Source organism: Puma concolor, chromosome E2 (genome assembly GCF_028749965.1).
Source record: "Puma concolor isolate L17-30 chromosome E2, mPumCon1.1.hap2, whole genome shotgun sequence".
NCBI lineage: Eukaryota > Metazoa > Chordata > Mammalia > Carnivora > Felidae > Puma > Puma concolor.
In genome coordinates this window covers 45666948-45692047 of record NC_141681.1, presented here as the reverse complement: position 1 = coordinate 45692047, position 25100 = coordinate 45666948, and the positions used below count along the sequence as shown (strand labels likewise).

Sequence of the window (25100 nt, the reverse complement as noted above, 5' to 3'; positions counted from 1 at the left end):
TAGATGGGTTATTTTAACAAATTGTGCTTGTATAACTGGAAACCCATCTGGAAGAAAATAACAATGAATCTTCATTTTATAGGGCATTAAAAAATAAATTCTAGATATATTAAATATTTACATATTGAAAAAAGTAAACAATAAACAACTTGCAAGAAAACCTAAGAAAAATTACATATACAATCTAGAGATTAAAGTATCTTTTTAACCAATCCATAAGCTTAGAAAAAACACATATCGATTACACAGAAATTTAAGATATTTTTATGGAAAAATATTTTTATGACAAAAATTAGGCAAATTCCTAACATCTAACATATAAAGAGGTCTTCAAAATTGACAGATAAATAATCCTATAGGAAAATGAGCCAACAATGCAAAAATTTACAAAGCAGCAAATCTTGGAGCAGTTGAGGTGTATGCTCATCAGACAAACATAAATTTAAGTAGTATATTACCATCTATTGCAGGCTTAGAGGAAAGATGTGTTTCTGAAAATGACCGATATTATCTATTAAAATTAAAAAATAGTATATGTCATTTAATCTAACAATCTTTTGCCTCAGAAATAAAAACATCTGAAATTTAAGGTCTGATTTTAAGAATGTTAAAAAAAAAATGTTCACTGTAGGGTTGTTTGTGGTGGCAAATAACTAGCAACAAGTTCAATCAGTAGGGAATATCAGAGTAAATTTACAGTATACAGTATCACAGGTGTTACTCATCTTACTCTATCTGACTATTGTAATCATTGTTGCACCTTGGCACCAACCCACTGCAGGCACCAAAAGGTAATCCTCCTAGTTTGGTCTGAATTAAGAGTTCTAAATTGCTCTGGTGACTTCAAAGCTGTACAAATGGAAGGGCAAAACACTTAAGAAATACAAGGGGAATGTTTAATGAAGAATGGAAGAAAATAGAGGATAATTTAGATTCATGTAAACACATAAACAACCCCTGGAATTTATAATCTTAAGACCAATCTTCAAAACTGCTAATAAGTGGTGTAGTACTATGGTTTTATTAGCATTTCATTATTTTGTATTTCAAAGAAATTGATATATTTGACATATGCCTAAGGTTTAAATATTGCATACTCATTTTTATCACTGTTCAAGAAGAGCATTAACAACTCTTTATGTGTCAAGTTGTTGTAGAAAGGGATCAAGTAAACAAAAATTGGCAAAAAGATTTGCTTCACATAAAACAATACTGTTTAGGTCTCAGATCTCTTTTAGCACCATTTTCACCAAAGAAACAAACAGGGGATTTATCAATTATATCTGGCAGAATAGAGAATAAAAATGTCTGAGGTTAAAATTGAAGGTAAAATGCAAGAGTTGAAGTTTTACTCAGTGGCATATTTAAAAATTTAAGAGTAACTTGGTTTCTTCATTTAAAAAATATCAAATTATTAATGCTAACACTGGTTATGTGGACTCTTAAAATTTCTGATGTTTCAGTACAAACTAGTTCTTAGTAGTATCAAGTCTGTGCAAGTATTATTAAATCATATGATTCTTAAATGTATGTAACCCACTTAACCTGTTGCAGAATCATGCTTTAATTTCTGAGACCACACATATTAGTGATGTGACATGCAAGAGTACATTTAAATAATTTAAGCTACCATCCAATTAAAAAAAATAACTTCTAATAAAGGTATGATTTTAGAAATATTTTCTATAAAATAGTAGCATCTGCCTGGGATTGTGAGTCCATTATTACATGTACTGCATGTACAACTTTCCTACTCCTATCTTTATCTTTTTTAATTTTCAGGAAATAGCACAAACAATAGAACACATATATTACCACAACCCAGAGTTAACTAACATTTTGTTATATTTAGTTGGAATCTTTATTTCTTTTTAATGATGGTATTTAGATACAAAACTGAAATATCCTTTAACAACCATGCTTGGTCCCATTTTCTGCTACCTTTCTTTCTAGAGGCAATCACTTTTGGGAAATGAGTGTGTATCCTTCCAATCCATTGTTCAGTTTTCCATAAAAATGTTCTTCCATAACTAATGCTTAATAATAGTGTTGATTTCATTCAAATTCACAGAGCTAACAATTATAACATATTGATCTCTTCATTTTTTTCACGCCACATGATTTTTCAGGTCTTTCTATTTATATATATAATCTGTTATACTTAACAACTAGAGAATATTCTACTGTGTGCCTATATCACATTGTATTTACCCATTTCACAAGCAACACACGTTTCCAATTTTTTGCTAATGTAATTCATGCTGCAATGAACATAAAGATACATGACTCCCTAACTTAAGTACATGTATCGGTTTCTTGGGTATATGCATGTACACTCAAGAGTGTGTGTTCTGGAATCTATTTTAGAAATTCCTTCCTACTGGAGGTTTTAAAAACATTCTCCTATAAAATTCTTATGTTACCAAGTTTTGCTTTTTGCATTCTGGTCTTTACAATACTTCTGGATTTCATAATAAATTCTTTAATGTATTACTATGGCAGAGATCCAATAGTTTTTCCACATGAAGAATCAGTTACCCTGAGACCATTTTTTGAATCATCCATAATTCCCCTACCAACTTTTGATATCATCTCTATCAATTACCAATTCCCCATAAAGGCATGCATGTTTCTGAATACAATATTCTGTTCCAATCTTTGATTTCTATGAATGCATCAAGAACAAATACTTTTGATTACATCTGTAGCAAAAAACTTTAAAAATGACAATTTTGTCTCTTAATTTAAAATCTTTATACCTCTCATATCTTTGTCTTAATGCATCAGGTAGGCCTTCCAGAACCATGCTGCTTAGTGTCCATGACTGGATCCATACTTACTTCAATGAGATTGCTCCTAAAAGTACATCACTAACAATGTTTGCTGTGGGAGTTCTGGGAGCATAGGTTTTTAAACTATGATACTTATTAAAATTGTTAGTATTTAAGTTTTGATTTGTTGAAGTATTTTCCACATTCAAGCCACTTTATTATAAAATGAATTTCTGGTATACCATTAAATCTGAGTTTTGCTGAAGCTTTTCCTAAATTCAAGGCGTTTATCGAGCTTTAGTGAGTATGAATTCTCTGGTGTCTAATATGATGTGACTTCTGGCTAAAAGCTTTCCCACATTCACTACACTGATAAGGTTTTTCTCCAGTATGGATTCTCATATGTAGAGCAAGAGTTGAGAACTGAGAGAAGGCTTTTCCACATTCATTACAACCATAGGGCTTTTCACCCGTATGGCTTCTCATATGAACAGTAAGAGATGAGCTTTGACAGAAGGCTTTCCCACATATTTTACATTCATAAGGTTTATCCCCTGTATGAATTCTCACATGTACAATAAGTGATGTGATTCGAGAGAAGGCTTTTCCACATTTATTACATTCATAGGGTTTCTCTCCTGTATGAATATTGTGATGTTTAATGAGGTATTGCTTCTGCCTGAAGATTGTTCCACATTCATTACATTTATAGGGTTTCTCTCCAATATGAATTTTCTCGTGCTCAGTGAGATTTGATTTGCCACTGAAGGCTTTCCCACATTCTTTACATATATAGGGTTTCTCTCCTGTATGACTTCTCTGGTGTCTAATGAGGCTGGACTTCTGAATGAAAGCTTTCCCACACCCCTTGCATTCATAAGGTTTCTCTCCAGTATGTATTCTTTGATGGATAATCAGGTTTTCTTTCTGGCTAAAGGCTTTTCCACATTCATTACATTTAAAGGGTTTCTTTCCACTGTGGATATTCTGATGTTTAATGAGGTACTGCTTCTGGCTGAAGGCTCTTCCACATTGATTACATTCGAATGGTTTCTCTCCTGTATGGATTTTCTCATGCTCAGTGAGATATGATTTGCCATTGAAGGTTTTTCCACATTCCTTACATGCATAGGGCTTGTTTCCAGTATGATTTCTCTGGTGTTTAATGAGGCTTGACATCTGAATAGAAGCTTTCCCACACTCGTAGAGTTTCTCTCCCGTATGATGTTTCTGATGAGAAAGGAAGTTTCTCTTCTGACTGAAGGCTTTTCCACATTTATTACATTTATATGGTTTCTTTCCTCTATGACTTCTCAAATGTAGAGTAAGGGATGAGACTCGAGAGAATACTTTACCACATTCAGTACATTCATGTGATTTTTCTCCAGTATGCATTTTCTTATGCTCTATGAGGTTTTCCTTCAGGCTGAAGGTTTTTCCACATTCATTACATTCATGAGGTTTCTCTCTAGTATGAATTTGATCATGCTGAAGGAGATCTGCTTCAGGCTTAAGGCTTTCCAACATTCTTATCACGCAGATATTTTTTCCAACAAGAATTCTTCAGTATTTATTGACAATGTGACATAGATGAAAGCTTTTCCACATTCACCAAATTCATAGGTTTCTCTCCAGTATTAATTCTCAGGTATCTAATGAAGCTGAATTTATGATGAAAGACTTACATTGCTTATCCTGAGATTAGACAATTACAGATTGGGATGAAACATATAATATCAATTGTATTCTTAATGGTTCTTTCTTAGCTTCACTTATATTTGAGTATAAATTATGTTCTGAACTCTCTTAAACTGAGTCTCATACATAGAGATGTAGTCGTAAAGAATCAACATCTGTCCTCAAAGGAAATACTTTTCTGTTATGCCCAGGTTTTCTGAGTTTTTTCTAAACTATATTTTCATGGAGAAAGATGAGACTTAACTCTCATGTCTTCCATGCTGAGTCTTCATCTATTTATAAATTTCCCAGACCTTTTCTAAAAGGGAATAAAAACAAAATCATCATTGAAAAGAGGTAATAACTGTAAAATATTTAGTGCCTAGCATGTAGTAAATATCCAATAAAGTGGCTATCATCATCATCAACACTAACACTTGTGATTTTTTCCAGTATTTTTAACAAAAATTTTTAAATGTGGTATTGTAAAATAGACTCTTTATTTCAAACCTAGTCCCACAGTAAAAAGAAAGCTTAAATACAAATAACATTCACAGGAGCATGTAGTTTAAACTGTTTTTATTTTTATTATTTTTTTAAGTTTATTTATTTTGAGAAAGAGAGAGGGGGAGTGTGCACACAAGCCGGGGAAGGACAGAGAGAGAGGGAAAGAGAGAGGATCCCAAGCAGGCTCTGCACCATCAGCACAGAGCCCAATGTGGGGCTCGAACCCATGAACTGTGAGAACATGACATGAGCCGAAGTCGAGAGTTGGGAGGCTTAACCAACTGAGCCACTCAGGCACCCTGCTCAAACTGTTTTTAAATGTAACTTTTGCATTTTATAAATCAGTAAAATAAAATATAAAGAACAGGTAACAAACAGGATGAAAAAACAAAACACATAAGATTGGGAGAGCCTAAGATGAAAGGATAAAAAATAAAATAAATAGAATTATTAAAGAGGACATATGGTTAAATAAGATATTTATTCTGTATCTTCCTGAAACTCCATTCAAATGATAGTACGAGGATGAAGGGAATATACTCATAAACACTGCAGAGGTTGAGAAAACACCGGTGGATGAAAAGATTTAGGAAATTTTGAAAGGAAAGCAAATAAAGAACTATAAATTAACAGCAGAATCAAGTGGCTTAAGTAAAAAGCCAGCAAAAGAGGATGCTACCTAGAAGCAAGGTAATTTGTGATACAGCTGTCAACACAAAGGCTCTATAACTGGAGTGACTGGGTAAGAGTAGAAGGTGGAACTTATAAAATGATTATAAAAGCAGCAGCTTATCCAAAGTATAACCAGAAGCCTCCAAACTTAGTGATGATAGGCAAAGTAGATACTGAAAAGAGGGAGTAAAAATTCCTATGTAGAACAGGGTTCCAACCCCTTTCTACTGCTGCTCTTTAGAAATGCTGGTGGTTGGTGGTGTCAAACAATAGATGGGTTGGTTTCTTTTTTCTTTCTTTCTTCCTTATTTTTATTTATTCTGAGAGAGAGAGGGAGAAAGAGGGCACACAAGGGGCAGAGAAAGAATCCCAAGCAGGCTCCACATGGACAGCACGGAGCTCCATGCGGGGCTCAAACTGACAAACCATGAGTTCATGACCTGAGCTGAAATCAAATCAGACACTCAACCAACTGAGCCGCCCAGGCACCCAGGGAGGGTTCTTTACTGAAAAAATGAAAAGGTCATGAAAACACTTACAGATATTCACATTTGGAGTCATTTAAAAGAATCATCTAGATATCTGACTAAATGCTGCATAGTGAAGCCTACCATTTTACAAGCCCCAACCATGCACAAAGATTACAATAGTGTTTCTGGTACCTCAATGTTAAATTTTAACATAGAGCTAAAGATCACAAAAAAATGATGAAAGCCCTAATGTGAAAGCTAGATCAAAACAAATAGGAAAAAACAAGGAAAGGAACAAAAGAAACACACACATAAACAATACTGTAATATCACAGAAGCACTGAAAACACAAATATCAACAGAGTTCTTTTTCTTTTTTTAATTTTTTTTCATGTTTATTTTTGAGAGCAAGAGAGACAGAGTGTGAACGGGGGAGTGCAGAGAGAGGGAAACACAGCATCTGAAACAGGCTCCAGGCTCTGAGTTGCCAGCACAGAGCCCGACATGGGGCTCGAACTCATGGACTGAGAGATCATGATCTGAGCTGAAGTCGGATGCTTAACCAACTAAGCCACCCAGGCACCCCTATCAACAGAGTTCTATAAAGAAGTGCTTTTGCAAATAAGAAATATGTTGAACTAAAAAATTCAACAGCTTAGGGGAAAAAATTCCAGGAAATCTCCCAGAATAATTAAAAAAAAAAAAAAAAAAAAAAAAGGAAGAATGGAAAGAAGGGAGAAAGAAATAATGATTAGAAAATTAGCGGGTTAGTGGAGGCGTCTAAGAGGTTCAAGATCTCCTAAAGGAGTTCCAGAGAAAATATGAAGAAAAATTAATACAGGAAAATTTCTACATCCCACCTTTCATGTTAACAAGTTGATCATATATATATTTATATACGTATAATATATAAAATTATGTATGTATAAAAGATTTTATTTTCAAAAGATTTTATTTTTATTTATTTTTTTTAAAATTTTTTTTTTCAACGTTTATTTATTTTGGGGATAGAGAGAGACAGAGCATGAACGGGGGAGGGGCAGAGAGAGAGGGAGACGCAGAATCGGAAACAGGCTCCAGGCTCTGAGCCATCAGCCCAGAGCCCGACGCGGGGCTCGAACTCACAGAGCGCGAGATCGTGACCTGGCTGAAGTCGGACGCTTAACCGACTGCGCCACCCAGGCGCCCCTTTATTTTTATTTTTTTAAATGTAGTTTAGGGGCACCTGGGTGGCTCAGTCGGTTGCGGGTCCAACTTTGGCTCAGGTCATGATCTCACGGTCCATGGGTTCAAGCCCCACATTGGGCTCTGTGCTATCAGTTCAGAGCCTGGAGCTTGCTTTGGAGTCCGTGTTTCTCTCTCTCTCTGCCCCTCCCCCACACATGCTCTGTCTCTCTCTGTCTCTCAAAAAATGAATAAATGTTAAAAAAAAAAAAAAGAAATTAAAAAAGAACAAAAATGTAGTTTAATGTTTATTTATTTTTGAGAGAGAGAGAAAGCACAAGCAGGGGAGGGGCAGAGAGAGAGGGAGACACAGAATTCAAAGCAGGCTCCAGGCTCTGAGCTATCAGCACAGAGCCTGATGCAGGGCTCAAACCCATGAACCAGGAGATCATGACCTGAGCCGAAGTCGGACCCACAATTGACTGAACCACCCAGGCACCCCAAAAGATTTTATTTTTAAGTAATCTCTACACCCAGAGTGGGGCTTGAACTTACAAACCCGAGATCAAGAGTCGCGTGCTCTACCAACTAAGCCAGCCAGGCATCCCCAAGCTGATAATATTGTAAAATGGTTAAATCAAAAGTAGGTAAAATAGATGTATAAAATGTGAGAATAAACACCAGTTTATTGAGTTGAAAGTGGTTGCCTATGTGGAGGAGGAACTGTGGGTGACGAAGGATGGTGCAAGCATAACTATAATCCTATTTCACTTTTAAATTTTTTTTTTTTTTTCAACGTTTATTTATTTTTGGGACAGAGAGAGACAGAGCATGAACAGGGGAGGGGCAGAGAGAGAGGGAGACACAGAATCGGAAACAGGCTCCAGGCTCTGAGCCATCAGCCCAGAGCCCGACGCGGGGCTGGAACTCACGGACCGCGAGATCGTGACCTGGCCGAAGTCGGACGCTTAACTGACTGCGCCACCCAGGCGCCCCCCTATTTCACTTTTAAAAGCCCCTACGTGTTATACCTGCAGAGATGTCCTTGAAGACTTGAGCCTTTTAACCTGAACTGATCTATAATCGTATAGTAACTATAGATAGTACTCTTTTTATCTAGTCGCAATTAAGTTTCACATGGCTAAACAGCAAAGTACATATTAATGAAAAAAAGTAAAATAGGCCAGAAAACAGCCATTTTTGCCTTGAAATCTGATTTACTGCAGTGTTTTGATTATTGATACTATCATTTCTAGATACAGAAACTGTCGTTGCCATCAATTTCAGTTTTCATTTGTTTTCTTTCTATCATTGTGCCTGAAATGACTGGCACCAAAGCTCTTCTTTTGTGAAGAGCTCTTGTCTTGTCCTCACTCTCAATCCTTTCTTTTATAAATGTTTTCTACTGGCTGCAAATCTTCAATGTTATCCTGATCTGTCCTGTCCCTCTCAAACTTTTATCCTCATTTTCTTTTTCTTTTTTTTTTTTAAGATTTTATTTTTAAGTAATCTCTACAACCAGCATGGGGCTCAAACTTACAAACCTGAGATCAAGACTTGCATGCTGTACCAACTGAGCCAGCCAGGCATGCCTCCTCATTTTCTTATAAATCACTGCAAGAGCTGACTCTAGTAATATACTGTCACTCACATCAATGCTATAATTTCTAAAATTAGAAAACAAAAACCCTCAACCTTTACTGCATGCCATAGGCAAAAATTTACTCAAAATGAATTAAAGACCTCAACATAAGTGTTAAAACTATTTCTTTTATAAAGAAAAAATGGTAGACTTAATCAAAATAAAAAACTAATGCCCTTCAAAAACACAGTTAAAAAAAAGAAAAGCCAGACTGGTAGAAACTGATGAAGGGCTCATATCCAAAATATATAGAACTCCTAAATCTCAGTAAAAAAAGGTAATCTAATTTATAAAATGGGTAAGAGACTAGAAAAGATATTCACAAAATCAGATATATGAATGGCCAATAAGTACATTAGACGTTCATCCAAACTAGTGATCAGAAATACATATTAAAATCCCAGTGAGATACATTACACACCCATTAAAATGGCTAAAATTAAAAAAACTGCCATTCCAAGTGTAAGAATGCGAAGCAACTATCTCTCAAAAAACTGTAGGTGGGAATGAAAAATGATACAGCTACTTTGGAACATAATCTGAGTATTTTATAAAGTTCAATATATACTTATTCTGTGCAGCAATCCCATTTCTAGGCATTTATTCAAGAAAAATGAACATATATGTTGACACAAAGACCTAGGAAGTAATCTAAATGTCTATCAATGACAAATTATGTCCATACTTATAATAATAATCAGGAATAAAAAATGAAAATTCATATACATAACATGAATTAATCTCAAAAATGTAAAACTAAATCAAAGAAATTAAATGCTAAAGATTATGCAGTGAATGACTACATTTATATGAATTCTAGAAATGGCAAGTCCTAGTAACATAAAGCCAATTAGTGATCACCAGGGATGGGGGAGGGGTATGGCTCTACAGCAAAAGGGCACAAGGAACTGTTGATGGATCTGTTCTATATGTTGGTTTTGGTGTTGGTTTTATGACTGTATACAATTACCAAATTTATCAAATAATATACTAAAGGGGTTGACTTTTATGGAAATTATACCTCAATAAAGCTGAAAAAGTAAATCTTTCCACACCTGAAGCTCTACAACAATCACCAGTTATTTATTAATCATCTTCTTTGTGCTCAAGACTGCAGATAACAAGGGTAAAATACCAGCTTTTGTCTCAATGAGCTTCAATGTAGGTCTTAAACATGAAAAGGAAAAATACAAATGTAAGAGAGCATATACTTAGAATTCAAGTTGCTCTGGAAACTATAATATGCTATGGGAATAGAAGATTAGAGATACTGGGCTAAAAGTGATAATGAAGGGACATTTTAATAAAAATGAAGCCCAAGGGTAAATGATGGATAGGACTTTGATAGATGGCTCACTGCACAATCAAAGGCGAAGATGCAAATAATTTCATATATATGAATGGGGAGGGAAGAAGGGTACAACTGATACTATTTAAAACTGAAATAATGGGGCGCCTGGGTGGCGCAGTCGGTTAAGCGTCCGACTTCAGCCAGGTCACGATCTCGCGGTCCGTGAGTTCGAGCCCCGCGTCGGGCTCTGGGCTGATGGCTCAGAGCCTGGAGCCTGTTTCCTATTCTGTGTCTCCCTCTCTCTCTGCCCCTCCCCCGTTCATGCTCTGTCTCTCTCTGTCCCAAAAATAAAATAAACGTTGAAAAAAAAATTAAAAAAAAAAAAAAAAAAAAAAAAACTGAAATAATAATCACAATTACCAACAGTGTGGGAAAGAGAGGAGGGAGACTAAAAATACACTAAAGTATAAAATATACGTCATTCCTTAGTGAGGAGTAAAGTATAGTACCTGAAGAAAAGGAAGACAAAGACTAAGAAAGTTATGAATATAAAGGCAACCAAGAGAATATAACAAAATAATTATTATAATAAAATATAACAAACTTTCCATTATTTTCAGAAGGAAAGGCATATGTACTCAAGGAAATCAAAGATCCTATAGTAAAGGATAAAAAAGATGAGGTCAAATTTAAAACAGAATACATAATATTAAATAAAAGAACCAATACTAACCATACTGTTCCTGTCAATAAATACAACTAGGAAAAAAAGAACTATTAAAAGAAAAAGACTATGACAGGCTCATACAGATAATTCCCAGGCTCCAACACATACCTCCTGAATCAAGAAAACCTGCAGGTAAGGCCCAGCAATCTGTATTTAACAAGCCCTCTAGATGATTTTGACACACGTGAAGGTTTAACAACTGACATAATAAAACCTACCTAAACTCTCTGTAAGGTACACATCTAAAACAGGGTGCCTGGGTAGCTCAGTTGGTTAAGTGACTGACTCTTGATTTCAGTTCAGGTCATGATCTCACTGGTTCATGAGACTGAGCCCTACATCAAGCTCTGGCACTGACAGCACAGAGCCTGCTAGGGATTCTCTCTCAGCTCTCTCTCCCTGCCCCTTCCCTGCTTGTATGCATGTGCACGTGCACTCTCTCTCACTTCTGTCTCTCAAAATAAATAAACATTAAAAAAATACATTAGAAAAAAGGAAATTTTCACTTGTAAATTTCAAATTAAAAAAAAAAAAAATTAGTGTTTATTTTTGAGAAAGAGACAGAGCACAAGCAGGGCAGGGGCAGAGAGAGAGAGACAGAGAGAGAGAGACAGAATCCAAAGCAGGCTCCAGGTTCCAAGCTGTCAGCATAGAGCCTGATGCTGGGCTCAAACCCACGAACCGTGAGATCATGACCTGAGCTGAAATCGGATGCTTAACTGACTGAGCCACCCAAGCACCCCTCACTTGTAAATTTCAAAATATACTGGCTTGAACAAACACTTTGGTCAAAGATAAAATTAAAATAAATTGCAAAGCATTCAGAAATATTCAGAAAAATTCAAAAACAATGTATATCAGAGCCTATAGAACACATTTGAAAAAAATGCTTGGATAAGTTTTAACATATATGTTTACATTATTCTAAAAAGAAATAACATAGGGCACCTGGGTGATTTCAACTCAGGTCATGATCCCATGGTTTGTGAGATCTAGCCCTGCATCAGGCTCTGCAGTGACAGCACAGAGCCTGCTTGGGATTCTCTCTCTCCCTCTCTCTCTCTGCTTCTCCCCTGCTTGTGTGCGTGAGCTTGCTCTCTCAAAATAAATAAATAAGCTTTAAAAAAAAATAAAAAGAAATAACATAATAAAATAAGCATTCAAACCAAGGAATTACAATAAGGAAAAGTAAATGTAAGAAAAAAAAAGTACAGATAAGAAAAATTAATTATTACAAACAAAATTAGAAATAATAAATCCACAAGTTGATTCTTAGGGAAAAACTAAAGAGGAATAACAGCAAAATTATAAAAATAAAAAAATGATTACTTGGAAATAACCATAGACAGAAAAGGACTGTAGAGATTATTTGCTCACCTCCATACAAACAAATTTGAAAACCAAATATTACCTATGAAAACTGAGACCAGAAAAGACAAGAAACCTAAACAGTAAAGTAGATATAGAAAAAAAGAGACCATTGTTATTTTATCACCCCAATAGATGGTTCAAGATGTGGAATTTACTAAACTTTTACAAAGGACAGTAATAACATTTATTTAAAATTTTCCAATTCTTAAATTCATTATATTTGCAAAAGTACGATGTAGAACAGATTAGGACTTAGCCCACTATATTCCTAACTAAAGAAAACACAGAAATGACATCTTGGTAATTAACACATCTTATATATTTTTTTAAAGTTTATTTATTTATTTTGAGGGAGACAGAGATAGTGCAAGTGGGGGAGGGTCAGAGAGACAGTAGAGAGAGAGAATCCCAAGCAGGTTCCGCACGGTCAGCACAGAGCCTGATGCAGGGTTCAAATTCACAAACCGCGAGATCAAGACCTGACTCGAAACTAAGAGTCAGCTGCTTGCTTAACAGACTCAGCCACCCAGATGCCCCCCCCCCCCCAAATATTTTCAAAACAGAAGTCAAAATACTCTAATCCTAAGGAAACTATTTTTGTGCTATAATGCCCGACTTGAGTAGCTGCAGCAGAGATCCTAGGACCTACAAAACCTGAAGTATTTACTATCTGGACATTTACAGAAAGTTTACTGGCCTCTTGCCCTACAGTGGTCATTTCTCCCTTCTCTACTTGGGTGGAACTAGGATGCACTGTTGACCCGTTTCAACCACAACTAATGATCAACAGAACCTGGAGGAAATCTGGATCATTTAAAGGATCACAAAGACCAAAGCTACCATGCAAATCTTCATTACTCACCACATAACTGTTATGTGACCAGGAAATCAATTCTTATATTCCTTAAACCAGTACATTTTGGGGTTTATTATAGTCACTTAGCTTTACCATGATTGATATACTTTTTAGTCCTGTCTAATGCTTTACAATATCATGTATCTGTAGATACCTACTCAACTTGGACACCATAGCATGAAAGTAGTAACAGACCATAAGAAAATGAATGGATGAGATGCACTGAACATGGCCATGTTTCAGTAAAACTCCTTACAAAAATACATAGTAGGATGTAGTTTGCCAACTCCTGCTCTAACAGGTCACCATTTTCACAGAATACATTTAAGAGTTTGGTTGACATTTGAGCATTCTGATATATATTTTGAAAATATTTAATCACTAGACTGGACCTCTTTCCTCAACTGATTCACATAACCACTTGCTACTCAAAATCTGCACTTAGATGTCTAATACGGATCTAATTTACCCTGCCCCAAATCAAACCCTTGTTCTCCCAAACCAACTCCCAAATTCTTCTCATCTCGTTAAATAACAACCTTATTTTCTCAGTTGTTCAAGGCTTGAGCTCAAGCCTTGAACAACTCTCTCCTAGGTAACACACCCATTATGTTTCCACATCCTCTTGGCTTTATCTTCAAAATACAGTCAGCATCTGGCCATTTCTCATAATTCTCACTAGGACCACCAAAGTCTAAGCCACATTATGTCTTCCCTGTATTATTTAATAGACTCCTCACTATTCTTCCTACTTTTGCCTTTGCCTCTTTATATAACTTCTCTCAACACAGCAACAACAGTATTCTTGTCATAGTCAAATCATGTCATTGTTAAAGCCTCCTTGTATACTCATAAAAACATTTAGAAGAAAGCACATTTAATAGTGGCTGCTTCTGGGGAACAGAAATGGAGAACCGAGGGCCAGGATTGAGGAACCATTCTTTAATTTTCTTAAAAAACTTTTTTGTTGTTGTTTATTTTTGAGAGACTGATTGAGAGAGAGAGAGAGAGAGAGAGAGAGAGAGAGAGAGAAAGAATCCTAAGCAGGCGTCAAGCTGTCAGTGCAGAGCTTGATGTAGGGCTCGAACTCACAAACTGCGAGATCATGACCTGAGCTGAAACCAAGAGTCGGATGCTTAACTGAATGAGCCACCCTGGTGCCCCTTAATTTTCTATTAAGTATATGTATTGGATTTTAAAGATGATAGTATTATTTTTAAAGAGTAACAGAGATGTGAACTAGTAGGAAGTCAGCACTAATTTCCTAGCCTGCTATATTGTTAAAAAGCAAGAGAGTGAGAAATGTGCTATGATAGTAGGTAGGAAGGGAATAAGAAATAATGATAAGGGGTAATATTCAACTCTAAGATGGAAGTGGGGAGAAATAAAATGTTAGTGAAAGGGAAAACACAATATTTAGGCTAGACAATTTATAAAATTGAGACTACAAATGAAGTAAAGAGGCTAGCATCCAGAATAGAGGTTACAGGGGCAAGCAGTCCCCCAGAATCTGAGAAAAAAAAAAGAGCATGATCAACCAAGAGAATCTGGAAATGTTATTTAGGTATCTAAAGAATTCCCAGCAACTGTTACTCCAATGGGCTTATAAAAAAACTTGCCTCAAAAATTTTTTCAGAGGTCGCAGGTTGAGTAACTATAAAAGGGGCGCCTGGGTGGTTAAGCATCTGACCTTGGCTTAGGTCATGATCTCTGGTTTGAGTTCAAGCCTCACATCAGGCTCTCTGCTGTCCGTGTGGAACTGCTCTGGATCCTCTGTCTCCCTCTCTCTGCCCTCCCCATGTGCACACTCTCTCTTTCAAAAACAAATAAACATTAAAAAAAAAAAAAAGATATATCATAAAAAAATAACTTAATGAACCTTTATCCCATTCATCCTTCTGGGTTCCTTCTTACTCACCTGGAAAGCACCTCCTTTACATTTCTTCCTCAGTTATTCATTGCTCTTCTTGTTTAAACTGGTGTCTTTAAACTTCTAAACAGTGACACAGGACTTGGACATTACTCTTGAGGGTCAAAGCAGAATCCCATAATTCAGGCTGAGACCAAAGGATCCTTAAAGGATTTGATGGGTAAAGGAAGTGCAGTTCCTGGGGATGCACAAGGAAGCTGGTCTATGAAAAAGAACAAAGTAATGATGACCTTTTGGCTTAGAAGCTGGAGCACACACATACACATAAGCACATTGAAAAAGAGCATTTACACTTTGCATCCTCAGCCAAACCCATTATGCCATTTAAAGCCTCCACACATTTCAGGAATGGGAAACAGAATTTAGGTTATTTATTTTTCAGAATTTAGGTTATACAGAGAAATTACAAGACTGAGTTGTTAAAGTTCTACAGAATCACAACCTGTGCAAGTGTCACTTGTGGCCTTGCTCCTGATTAAAGAGTCACAGTTTTGAATATCATTTTCCCCAATAAAAACATTTTTGTCAGGGTGCCTGGGTGGCTAAGTCAGTTAAGTGTTAGACTCTTGATCTCACCTCGGGTCATAATCTCATGGTTTGTGAGATGGAGCCCCACATTGGGCTCTGTGCTGACAGCATGGAGCCTGCTTGGGATTCTCTCTCCCTCTACCTCTGCCTCTCTACTTACCCCCCTCAAAATAAATAAACATTAAGGGGGAAAAAAAAAAAGAAATCTAGGCCTCCAATATGTAATGGAGAATGAATGACAAAAGTCAAAATTACTCAGAAGCTCTTCCCTGACTCAGATATAAGAGGCTTAAAATCTGGCTGCACAGTGTTACTAATTGATGAAACAGGTAATGCAAAGGGGAATGGATGGAGGCAAACCATAGGAGGCGGAGATACCAGAATTAACATTTTGGACACAAAGAGCGTGAAGTTCCGGTGTAGCCTCAAGGTGGAGCTGTCCACTAGCAAATTGGACAGAGCTCAACTATGAATGGACATTTGTTAGTCACCTGTCAAGTGAAGCCACAGCAGTGGAATTTTGTTCTTAGAGGGGGAAAAGAAAAAAAAGATGATTCAGAAACTTAGGAACACTAATAGCTAAGGGACAAACAGAAACATTAAGTCACTAATGGAGCTTTTTTTTTTTGAGGGGGAGGTTATTCCTTGGTTTTGACTGGAATTATACAAATGAGAGTAGTGTAATGGAAGTCAAGGAAACATTCAAGAATGAGGCAGTGATAAACATCTGGAAAGTAATGGACTGAACACAGAAATTGAATCCCTCCATCCGTTAAAAATGGAAATATACAACACAGGCAAGCAAAACTGTGATTCTTACCCCTGCCCTAACTATTGCATCTCCCTCCTCTGACAACCGTTATTTTCTGTGTAAACTTCAAAAGGTCTTTCATTAACACTAAAGAATAATCTTCATATAGATAAAAGTTTCTTCATGCACCTATGAATACACATTCTTTTTCCCACCCACTAAAAAAGTAGTATATTGCACCAAACAGGCACACTTTCTTCACAAAATAGCTTGAAGATTTTTAAAATGTAACATATGTATTTCCATTTGGTCAAGTCTTATTTTGGGTCTTTCATTAACACTAAAGAATAATCTTCATATAGATTTTTATACATTTCTTATTTATTCCTTAGGTGTTTTATCTGATTTGTCACTATTGTAATTACTGTCTTCATAACTATTACTGATTACATTTTTGTATGTACCAAAGCTATTATTTGTGTATATGCATTTTTGTACCATGGTTCTTTTTCATTTTACTGAAAAATATGTTAAGCGCGATACAATACTACAAGGAAGTGTCATTTTAGAAGAAAATTTGTTTCGCTACATTTACAAAGGCCAACCTTTGGTCTGGGGAAAACCTGGTCAAATTACGAGTCACTGCCATGTCACTGAGAAACAAGAGAATCTTAAATCTGTTACCTGACATCTCTGAACCAAAGACAGGACATCATCCTTCCCAATTCTGTGCTGTCTACGCTAGTGGAAACTAGCTCTTAAAGCTCTTCCTTAGTCCAGGGCTTTTCAAATTGGCCTCACCAAAGTTCCTCCAAAGAACTGAGTCAATACATAGGGGGAGTCTAGACATCTAGAAACAAGTTTTCCGGAAATGTTTACTTTAAAAAATTGTTAATACTAATTTTGTTTTCTACTGCACAATGAGTCTGCTTTTATATAAAAATCGCTTTAAAAATTACTTACCTCTATATCTTAGCCATTTTCCTTTCTTTCAGAAAAACGGATGCTCCAGAAAGATGCATCTTTATTAGTTATTTTAGAAACGAGAAAAGTGAGGTTGAGGTTACTACCCCATAAAGCTCACAATGCCATCCATTCTCACACACTTGGAACCACAGAGTTCTCACACAAGTGGTACCTCTACAACAATCTCATACATTCCGTCATACCCCCACCCCCACCCCGCCGCGGTCCCGCCCCAGTTTCCCCCAGTACCCCTGCCCCCATCCACATAGGCTTTGAACAATGCACGTCATAGAAGGCGATTCCTCCCCTTTAGCCTCTCCAGCCATGTCGCAGTCTCCAAGAATCCTCCCCTACAGCCTCCCTGACCAGATCCTGAGCCCAGAAACCCAGGTCCCACGCCCAGATCTGCGCTTTGCGAAGCCGAAACCAAACTCACCGGCAGACAAAGACAACCATGGCGAGCCAGAAAGTCTGCGCCTGCGCACTCCTTGGCTGGTTTAACATTCCCAGAGGTCTCCTGGGCTCCGTCAAGCCCCGGCTCAATACCGGACAGAATCTGTCGGTATTGGCCGGTCCTCTACTTTTCTGACTGCGGACTACATTTCCCATAAGTTTCGGTGGTTCGAGTCAGCTTTTTCGCGCTTTCTTTTCTGCGCCAGAGTTTGTGGGAGTGTCTCCCTGGTGAGGGGAGGAGTGTAAGTAGACCGAGTCTCAGGACTCAGTTTAATACTCGACCTGTGTTAACTTTACCTTTGGGAGAGGGCAGTGGTGTGCCTTGGGTTATAATAAACTCAGTTCAGGCATGCCGGGCTTACTCCAAGTAGGAGCCAAGGGGCAAGGCTACCTACCCCTGGAGCGCCGAAACACTGGGCCGCAATTCATGCCTCAGGGTGGGTAGGGGCGGGGATTTCTTTGGCGGGGTTCGAGCCGGGCGCCATCTTCTCCGTCGCGAGTGTGGCGCTTAACTACATTTCCCAGGAGGCACCGCGTTCGCCGCTCCTTCCCTCAGCGCGGCTGGCAGCTTTGAGCTGAGTTGTGTTTGGACGCTAGCTTGTGGTGGTCTCTTAGGGGTTCGGCCGGGCGACTAACACGTTTCAGAGAAGGCCGAGGTTGGACAAAGCCCAGAGCCCCCGGCGTCGGGAGGGAGACCTGAGTATTAAGTCTATTCGGGCAGAAGGGGCTGAGGAGGGGCAGTTGTGAAATTTCGCCACTGTCCCAGTGATATGTGTATGTGTGATTGTGAATGTGTGTGATACCGTGTGTGCCGGTGAGGATTAGCTCATTATACCACTGTGAGTCCCCGTGGTGTGACTGTTAATGTGTTACTGTGTGTAATACTGTGTATGGATACGGGTTATCTGTGACTGTGTGTCCCCGTAGTGAGTATGCGGTTGTGACTGTGTGACCTTGTATACCACTTTGTGTACAAGGGTAGAGAGCTTTGTGAATGAGCTCCCGTGGGTATTATGACTGTGGGCAGGGTCGGGAAGGTGTTTGTGATTGAAGGTGTTACTTTGTGTCTAGTGGTGGGTGTGAGACTGTATGAATTTGGGGAGATTTGTGTTGGTGACTGTGTCACACATAGTCATGTGTGGGAGTACAAGACGGCTGTGAGCCTTGACAGTAAAGAGCCTTGACAGTAAAGACCCTGACTCTTCTCTCTGACCCTGAGATTGATTTGCAAGCTCTGATGTGGAGGAGCAAATGGAGCCAGTTGACCTTGTCATCTGGGCCCGAAGAATGGTCTGTTAATATCCTTCCCCATCTTGATTCGTCTTCGAGAGAGCTCTCCATTGGAAGAGGAAATACTGGTTGTGATAATGAAAAGTTATGTTAAAGGTGCCTTGGTATTTTCTCTTTATTTCTGAAATGCTTTATTTTTGCTTTTGTTTCCCTTACTTCAGGGGACTTATCTAGAAAAAAATTGCTACAGCAAATGTCAGAGAAATTACTGCCTGTGCTCTTTCCTAGGATTTTTATGGTTTCAGGTCTCACATTTAGGTCTTTAATCCATTTTGAATTTATTTTTGTGTATGCTGTATGAAAGGGGTCCACTTTCATTCTTTTGCAAGTTGCTGTCCAGTTTTCCCAACATCATTTGCTAAAGAGACTGTCTTTTTCCCATTGGATATTCCAAAGATTAATTGACCATTCAGTTGTGGATTCATTTCTGTATTTTCTATTCTGTTCTATTGATCTATGTATTTGTTTTTGTGCCAGTACCATACTGTTTTGATTCCTGCAGCTTTGTAATGGAATTTGATGTCAGGAATTATGATGCCTCCAGCTTCGCTTTTCCTTTCAAGATTGCTTTGGCCATTCAGGGTCTTTTGTGGTTCCATACAAACTTTAGAATTGTTTGTTCTAGTTCTGTAAACAACTGTTGGTATTTTTTTAATGTTTATTTATTTATTTTGAGAGAACGTGAGAGAGCAAGGGAGGGGCAGAGAGAGGGAGAGAGAGAATCCCAAACAGGCTCTGTGCTGCCAGCACAGAGCCTGGTGTGGGGCTTGAATTCACAAATTGTGAGATCATGACCTGAGCCAAAATCAAGAGTTGGATGCTTAACTGACTGAGTCACTCAGGCACCCCACCTGAGTTGGTATCTTGATAGGGATTGCATTAAATGTGTAGATTGCTTTAACTAGTATAGACATTTCAACAATATTTGCTTTTCTAGTCCATGAGCATGGAATGTCTTTCCATTTCTTTTGTTGTCAATTTGTTTCATCAGTGTTTATAACACTTTTATAAAACAGTGTTTATAAAACTGTAAGTTTTCGGAGTACAGGTCTTTCACCTCTTTGGTTAGATTTATTCCTAGGTATCTTATTATTTTTGGTGTAATTGTAAATGGGTTTGTTATATTCTCTTTCTGCTGCTTCATTATTGGTGTGTAGAAATGCAGCCTATTTCATGGGGCGCCTGGGTGGCTCAGTCGGTTAAGCGTCCGACTTCAGCTCAGGTCACGATCTCGCGGTCCGTGAGTTCGAGCCCCGTGTCAGGCTCTGGGCTGATGGCTCAGAGCCTGGAGCCTGCTTCCGATTCTGTGTCTCCCTCTCTCTCTGCCCCTCCCCTGTTCATGCTGTCTCTCTGTCCCAAAAATAAATAAATGTTAAAAAAAAATTAAAAAAAAAAGAAATGCAGCCTATTTCTGTAGATTGATTTTGTACCCTGCCACTTTACTGAATGTGTTTATCAGTTTTAGCAGTTTTTTGGTGGAGTATCTGGGTATTCTAAATATTGTATCATGTCATCTGTAAATACTGAAAGTTATACTTCTTCCTGATTTGGATGCCTTTTATTTTTTCTTGTTGTCTGATTGCTGTGGCTAGGACCTCCAGTATTTTTTTTTTTTAATTTTTTTTTTCAACGTTTATTTATTTTTGGGACAGAGAGAGACAGAGCATGAACGGGCGAGGGGCAGAGAGAGAGGGAGACACAGAATCGGAAACAGGCTCCAGGCTCTGAGCCATCAGCCCAGAGCCCGACGCGGGGCTCGAACTCACGGACCGTGAGATCGTGACCTGGTTGAAGTCGGACGCTTAACCGACTGCGCCACCCAGGCGCCCCTAGGACCTCCAGTATTAATGTTGAGTAACAGTGGTGACAGTGGAAAACCTTGTCTTGTTCGTAACCTTAGGGGAAAGGCTCTCAGTTTTTCCCTACTCAGGATGATGTTAGCTGTGAGTTTTTCATATATGGCCTTTATTATGTTGAGGTATGTTCTCTCTGCTTTGGTGAGTTTTTTTTTTTTTAATTTTTTAATGTTTATTTATTTTTGAGAGACAGAGCATAAGCGGGGGAGGGGCAGAGAGAGGGAGACACAGAATCCGAAGCAGACTCCAGGCTCTGAGCTGTCAGCACAGAGCCCGACGCAGGGCTCGAACTCAGACTTAGAGATCATAACCTGAGCCAAAGATGGATGTTTAACTGATTGAGCTACCCAGGTGCCCTTGGTGAGAGTTTTTATCATGAGTGGATGTTGTAGTTTGTTAAGTGCTTTTTCTGCATTTATTTAAATGATCATATAGTTCTTTTTATTTTTTAAAGTTTATTTCTGAGAGAGAGACCGCACGGGCGTGTGTGTGCGTGCGTGTGTGTGTGTGTGTGTGTGTGTGTGTGTGTGTGTGTCTGTCTGTGTGTATGGGCGGGGGAGGGGGCAGAGAGAGAGGGGAGCAGAGGATCCAAAGTGGTCTTGGCGCTGACAGCAGTAAGCCTGATGTGGGCCTCGAACTCTCAAACTGCGAGATACTGACCTGAGCCAAAGTCAGACAGTCAATCAACCAAGCCACCCAGGCATACTGAAATGGTCATATGGTTCTTATCTTTTCTCTTATTGATGTGCTCTATCACGTTGATTGATTTGCAAATATATAATCACACTTGCAACCCAGGAATAAATCTCACTTCATTATGGTGAATGATTTTTTTAAATGTATTATTGGATTCTGTTTGCTAGTATTTTATTGCAAATTTTTCCATCTATGGTCATCAGAGATACCGGCCTGTAGTTCTCTTTGTGGTGTCTTTATTTTCTTTTGGTATCAGGGTATTGATGGCCTCATGGAATGAATTTGGAAGTTCTCCCTCCTCTTCTGATTTTTGGAATAGTTTGAGAAGAATAGGCATTAATTCTTCTTTAAACATTAGGTGAAATTGGCCTGTGAAGTCATCTGGTCCTGGACTTTTGTTTATTTTGGAGTTTTTTATTACTGATTCAATTTCATTGCTGATAATTGGTCTGTTCAAATTTTCTTCCTGCTTCAGTTTTGGTAGGTTATATGTTTCTAGGAATTTATCCATTACTTCTAGGTTGTCTAATTTGTTGGCATATATTTTTTCATAATATTCTCTTGTATTTTTGTGCCATTTGTTGTTATTTCTCCTCTCTTATTTGTATTTATTTAGGGTCCTTTCTCTTTTTTTTTGATAAGTCTGGGTAGATGTTTATCAATTTTATTGATATTTCAAGGAACTAGCTCCTGGTTTCATTGATCTGTTCTACTGTTTAATTTTCTGTATTATTTACTTCTGCTCTGATCTTTATTATTTCCTTCCTTCTGCTGATTTTAGGTTTTGTTTATTATTCTTTTTCTAGCTCCTTTAGTTGTACAGTTAGGTTGAGATTTTTCTTGCTTCTTGAGATAGGCCTGTATTTCTATAAACTTGTCTTAGAACTCTTAGAACTGGTTTTGCTGCATCCCAAAAATTTTGAACTGTTTTGTTTTCATTTTCATGTACTTTTTTATTTCTTCTTTTATTTCCTGATTAACCTATCATTATTTAGTAGCATGTTATTTATCCTCCATGTACTTGTGGTCTTTCCAGATTTTTTCTTGTGGTTCACTTTAGTTTCACAGTGTTGTAGTTAGAAAAGATGCATGATATGACTTCAGTCTTTTGGAATTCGTTGAGGTTTGTTTTTTGGCCTAATATGTGACATATTCTGGAGAATGTTCCATGTGCACTTGAAAAGAATGTGTATTCTGATGTTTTAGGATGGAATGTTCTGAATGTATCTGATACGTCTATTTGGTCCAGTGTGTCATTCAAAGTCCTTGTTGACTTTTTGTTTGGATGATCTTTCCATTGATGTAAGTGGGATGTTAACATTCCTGCCATTATTGTATTGTAGATTTGTTTCCATGTGTTTATGAACTGCTTTATGTGTTTGGGTGCTTGCATGTTGGGTCTGTAAGTATTTATGATTTATATCATCTTGTTGTATCATTTCCTTTATTGTTATATAGTGTCCTTCTTTGTCTCTTGTTATCCTCTTTGTTTTAAAGTCTATTTTGTCTGATCTAAGTATCGCTACTCCAGCTTTCTTTTGAGATCTTTTGAGATGATAAATGTTTCTCCATTCCCTCACTTTCAAACTGCAGGTATCTTTAGGTCTAAAATTAGTCTCTTATAGGCAGCATATAGAGGGTGCTTGTTTTTGTTTTGTTTTGTTTTTATCCCTTCTGTCACCCTCTATCTTTTGATTGGAATATTTACTCTATTTACATTTAAAGTAACTATTGATATGTGTTTATTGCCTTTTTTTTTTACTTGTTTTGTAGTTGTTTCTAAAGATTTTCTCTGATTCTTTCTTGTCTTTTACTCTTTCACCGTTTGCTGGTTTACTTTAGTGGTATATTTGTATTTCTCTTTTTCTTTGCATATCTATTAGTGGCTTTTGATTTCTGGTTTCCATTAGGTATGTACATAACATCTTTTGCATATAGCAATCTATATTAAGTTAATGGTCATTTAAGTTTGAACCTATTCTTTACTCTTGTCCTCCCCATGTTTTAGGTATATGGTATCACATTGTACTTCCTTTTTGGTGTATGTGTGAGATTCTTGACTGATTTTACAGAAATACTCATTTTTAATGCCTTTGTGTTCTCTACCTTCATACTGTCATTTTTTAGTCTTTCCTTTCCACTCAAAGAGTACCCTTTAATATTTCTTACAGAGCTTGTTTAGTGGTCATGAATTCCTTTAGTTTTTGTTTGTCTGGGAAACTCTCTTCTTCTATTCTGAATGATTGGCTTGATGGATAGGGTATTCTTGGTTGCACATTTTCCCCATTCAGCCTTCGAATATATCATGCCACTCCTTTCTGGCTTTGCAAGTTTCTGCTGAAAACTCCGCTGATAGCCTTATGGGATTTCCTTTGTATGTAGCTGTCTTCTTTTCTCTTGCTGCTTTTAATATATATTTTTACCACTGTATTTTGCCAGTATGATTATAACATGCCTTAGTGTGGATCTGCCTTTGTTGATTTTGTTGGGGGTTCTCTTTGCATCCTGGATCTGGATATCTGTTTCCTTCCCCATATTAGGGAAGTCATCGTTTCTTTTTTTTTAATTTTAATTTTAATTTTTTAAAATTTACATCCAAATCAGTTAGCATACAGTGAAACAATGATTTCAGGAGTAGAGTCCTTAATGCCCTTACCCATTTAGCCCATCCCCCCTCCCCCAACCCCTCCAGTAACCCTCAGTTTGTTTTCCATATTTAAGAGTCTCTTATGTTTTGTCTCTCTCCCTGTTTTAATATTATTTTTGTTTCCCTTCCCTTATGTTCATCTGTTTTGTCTCTTAAAGTCCTCATATGAGTGAGGTCATCTGATATTTGTCTTTTTCTAACTAATTTCACTTAGCATAATACCCTCCAGTTCCATCCACATAGTTGCAAGTGGCAAGATTTCTTTCTTTTTGATTGCTGAGTAATACTCCATTGTATACATATACCACATCTTCTTTATCCATTCATCCATCGATGGACATTTGGGCTCTTTCCATACTTTGGCTATTGTTGATACTGCTGCTATAAACATTGGGGTGCATGTGTCCCTTCAAAACATCACACCTGTATCCCATGGATAAATGCCTAGTAGTGCAATTGCTGGGCCGTAGGGTAGTTCTATTTTTAGTTTTTTGAGGAACCTCCATACTGTTTTCCAGAGTGGCTGCACCAGCTTGCATTCCCACCAACAATGCAAAAGAGATCCTCTTTGTCCACGTCCTCGCCAACATCTGTTTTTGCCTGAGTTGTTAATGTTAGCCATTCTGACAGGTGTAAGGTGGTATTTCATTGTGGTTTTGATTTGTATTTCCCTGATGATGAGTGATGTTGAGCATTTTTTCATGTGTCGGTTGGCCATCTGGATGTCTTCCTTGGAGAAGTATCTATTCATGTCTTTTACCCATTTCTTCACTGGATTATTTGTGTTTTGGGTGTTGAGTTTGATAAGTTTGTTATAGATTTTGGATACTAACCC

At 37.6% G+C, this 25100-nt stretch overlaps 1 protein-coding gene across 3 annotated transcripts; it reads right to left on the bottom strand.

Annotated features, from left to right (window-relative positions):
- Positions 1-241: 241 nt before the first annotated feature.
- Positions 242-18182, bottom strand: ZNF260 (zinc finger protein 260). Of its 3 annotated transcripts, XM_086691092.1 has the most exons (4): positions 17760-18182; positions 17042-17207; positions 15067-15280; positions 242-4767 (listed from the first exon to the last, which is right to left on the bottom strand). In XM_086691092.1, the coding sequence occupies exon 4, from the start codon at positions 4296-4298 to the stop codon at positions 3069-3071; it is 1230 nt and encodes a 409-aa protein (XP_086547218.1). In that variant the 5' UTR covers positions 4299-4767; positions 15067-15280; positions 17042-17207; positions 17760-18182; the 3' UTR covers positions 242-3068. The 3 variants fall into 3 exon arrangements, with proteins under 3 accessions (XP_086547218.1, XP_086547216.1, XP_086547217.1); XM_086691090.1 differs by lacking the exon at positions 17042-17207; XM_086691091.1 differs by lacking the exon at positions 17760-18182 and having other exon boundaries at positions 17042-17365.
- Between the last annotated feature and the right edge of the window lie 6918 nt (positions 18183-25100).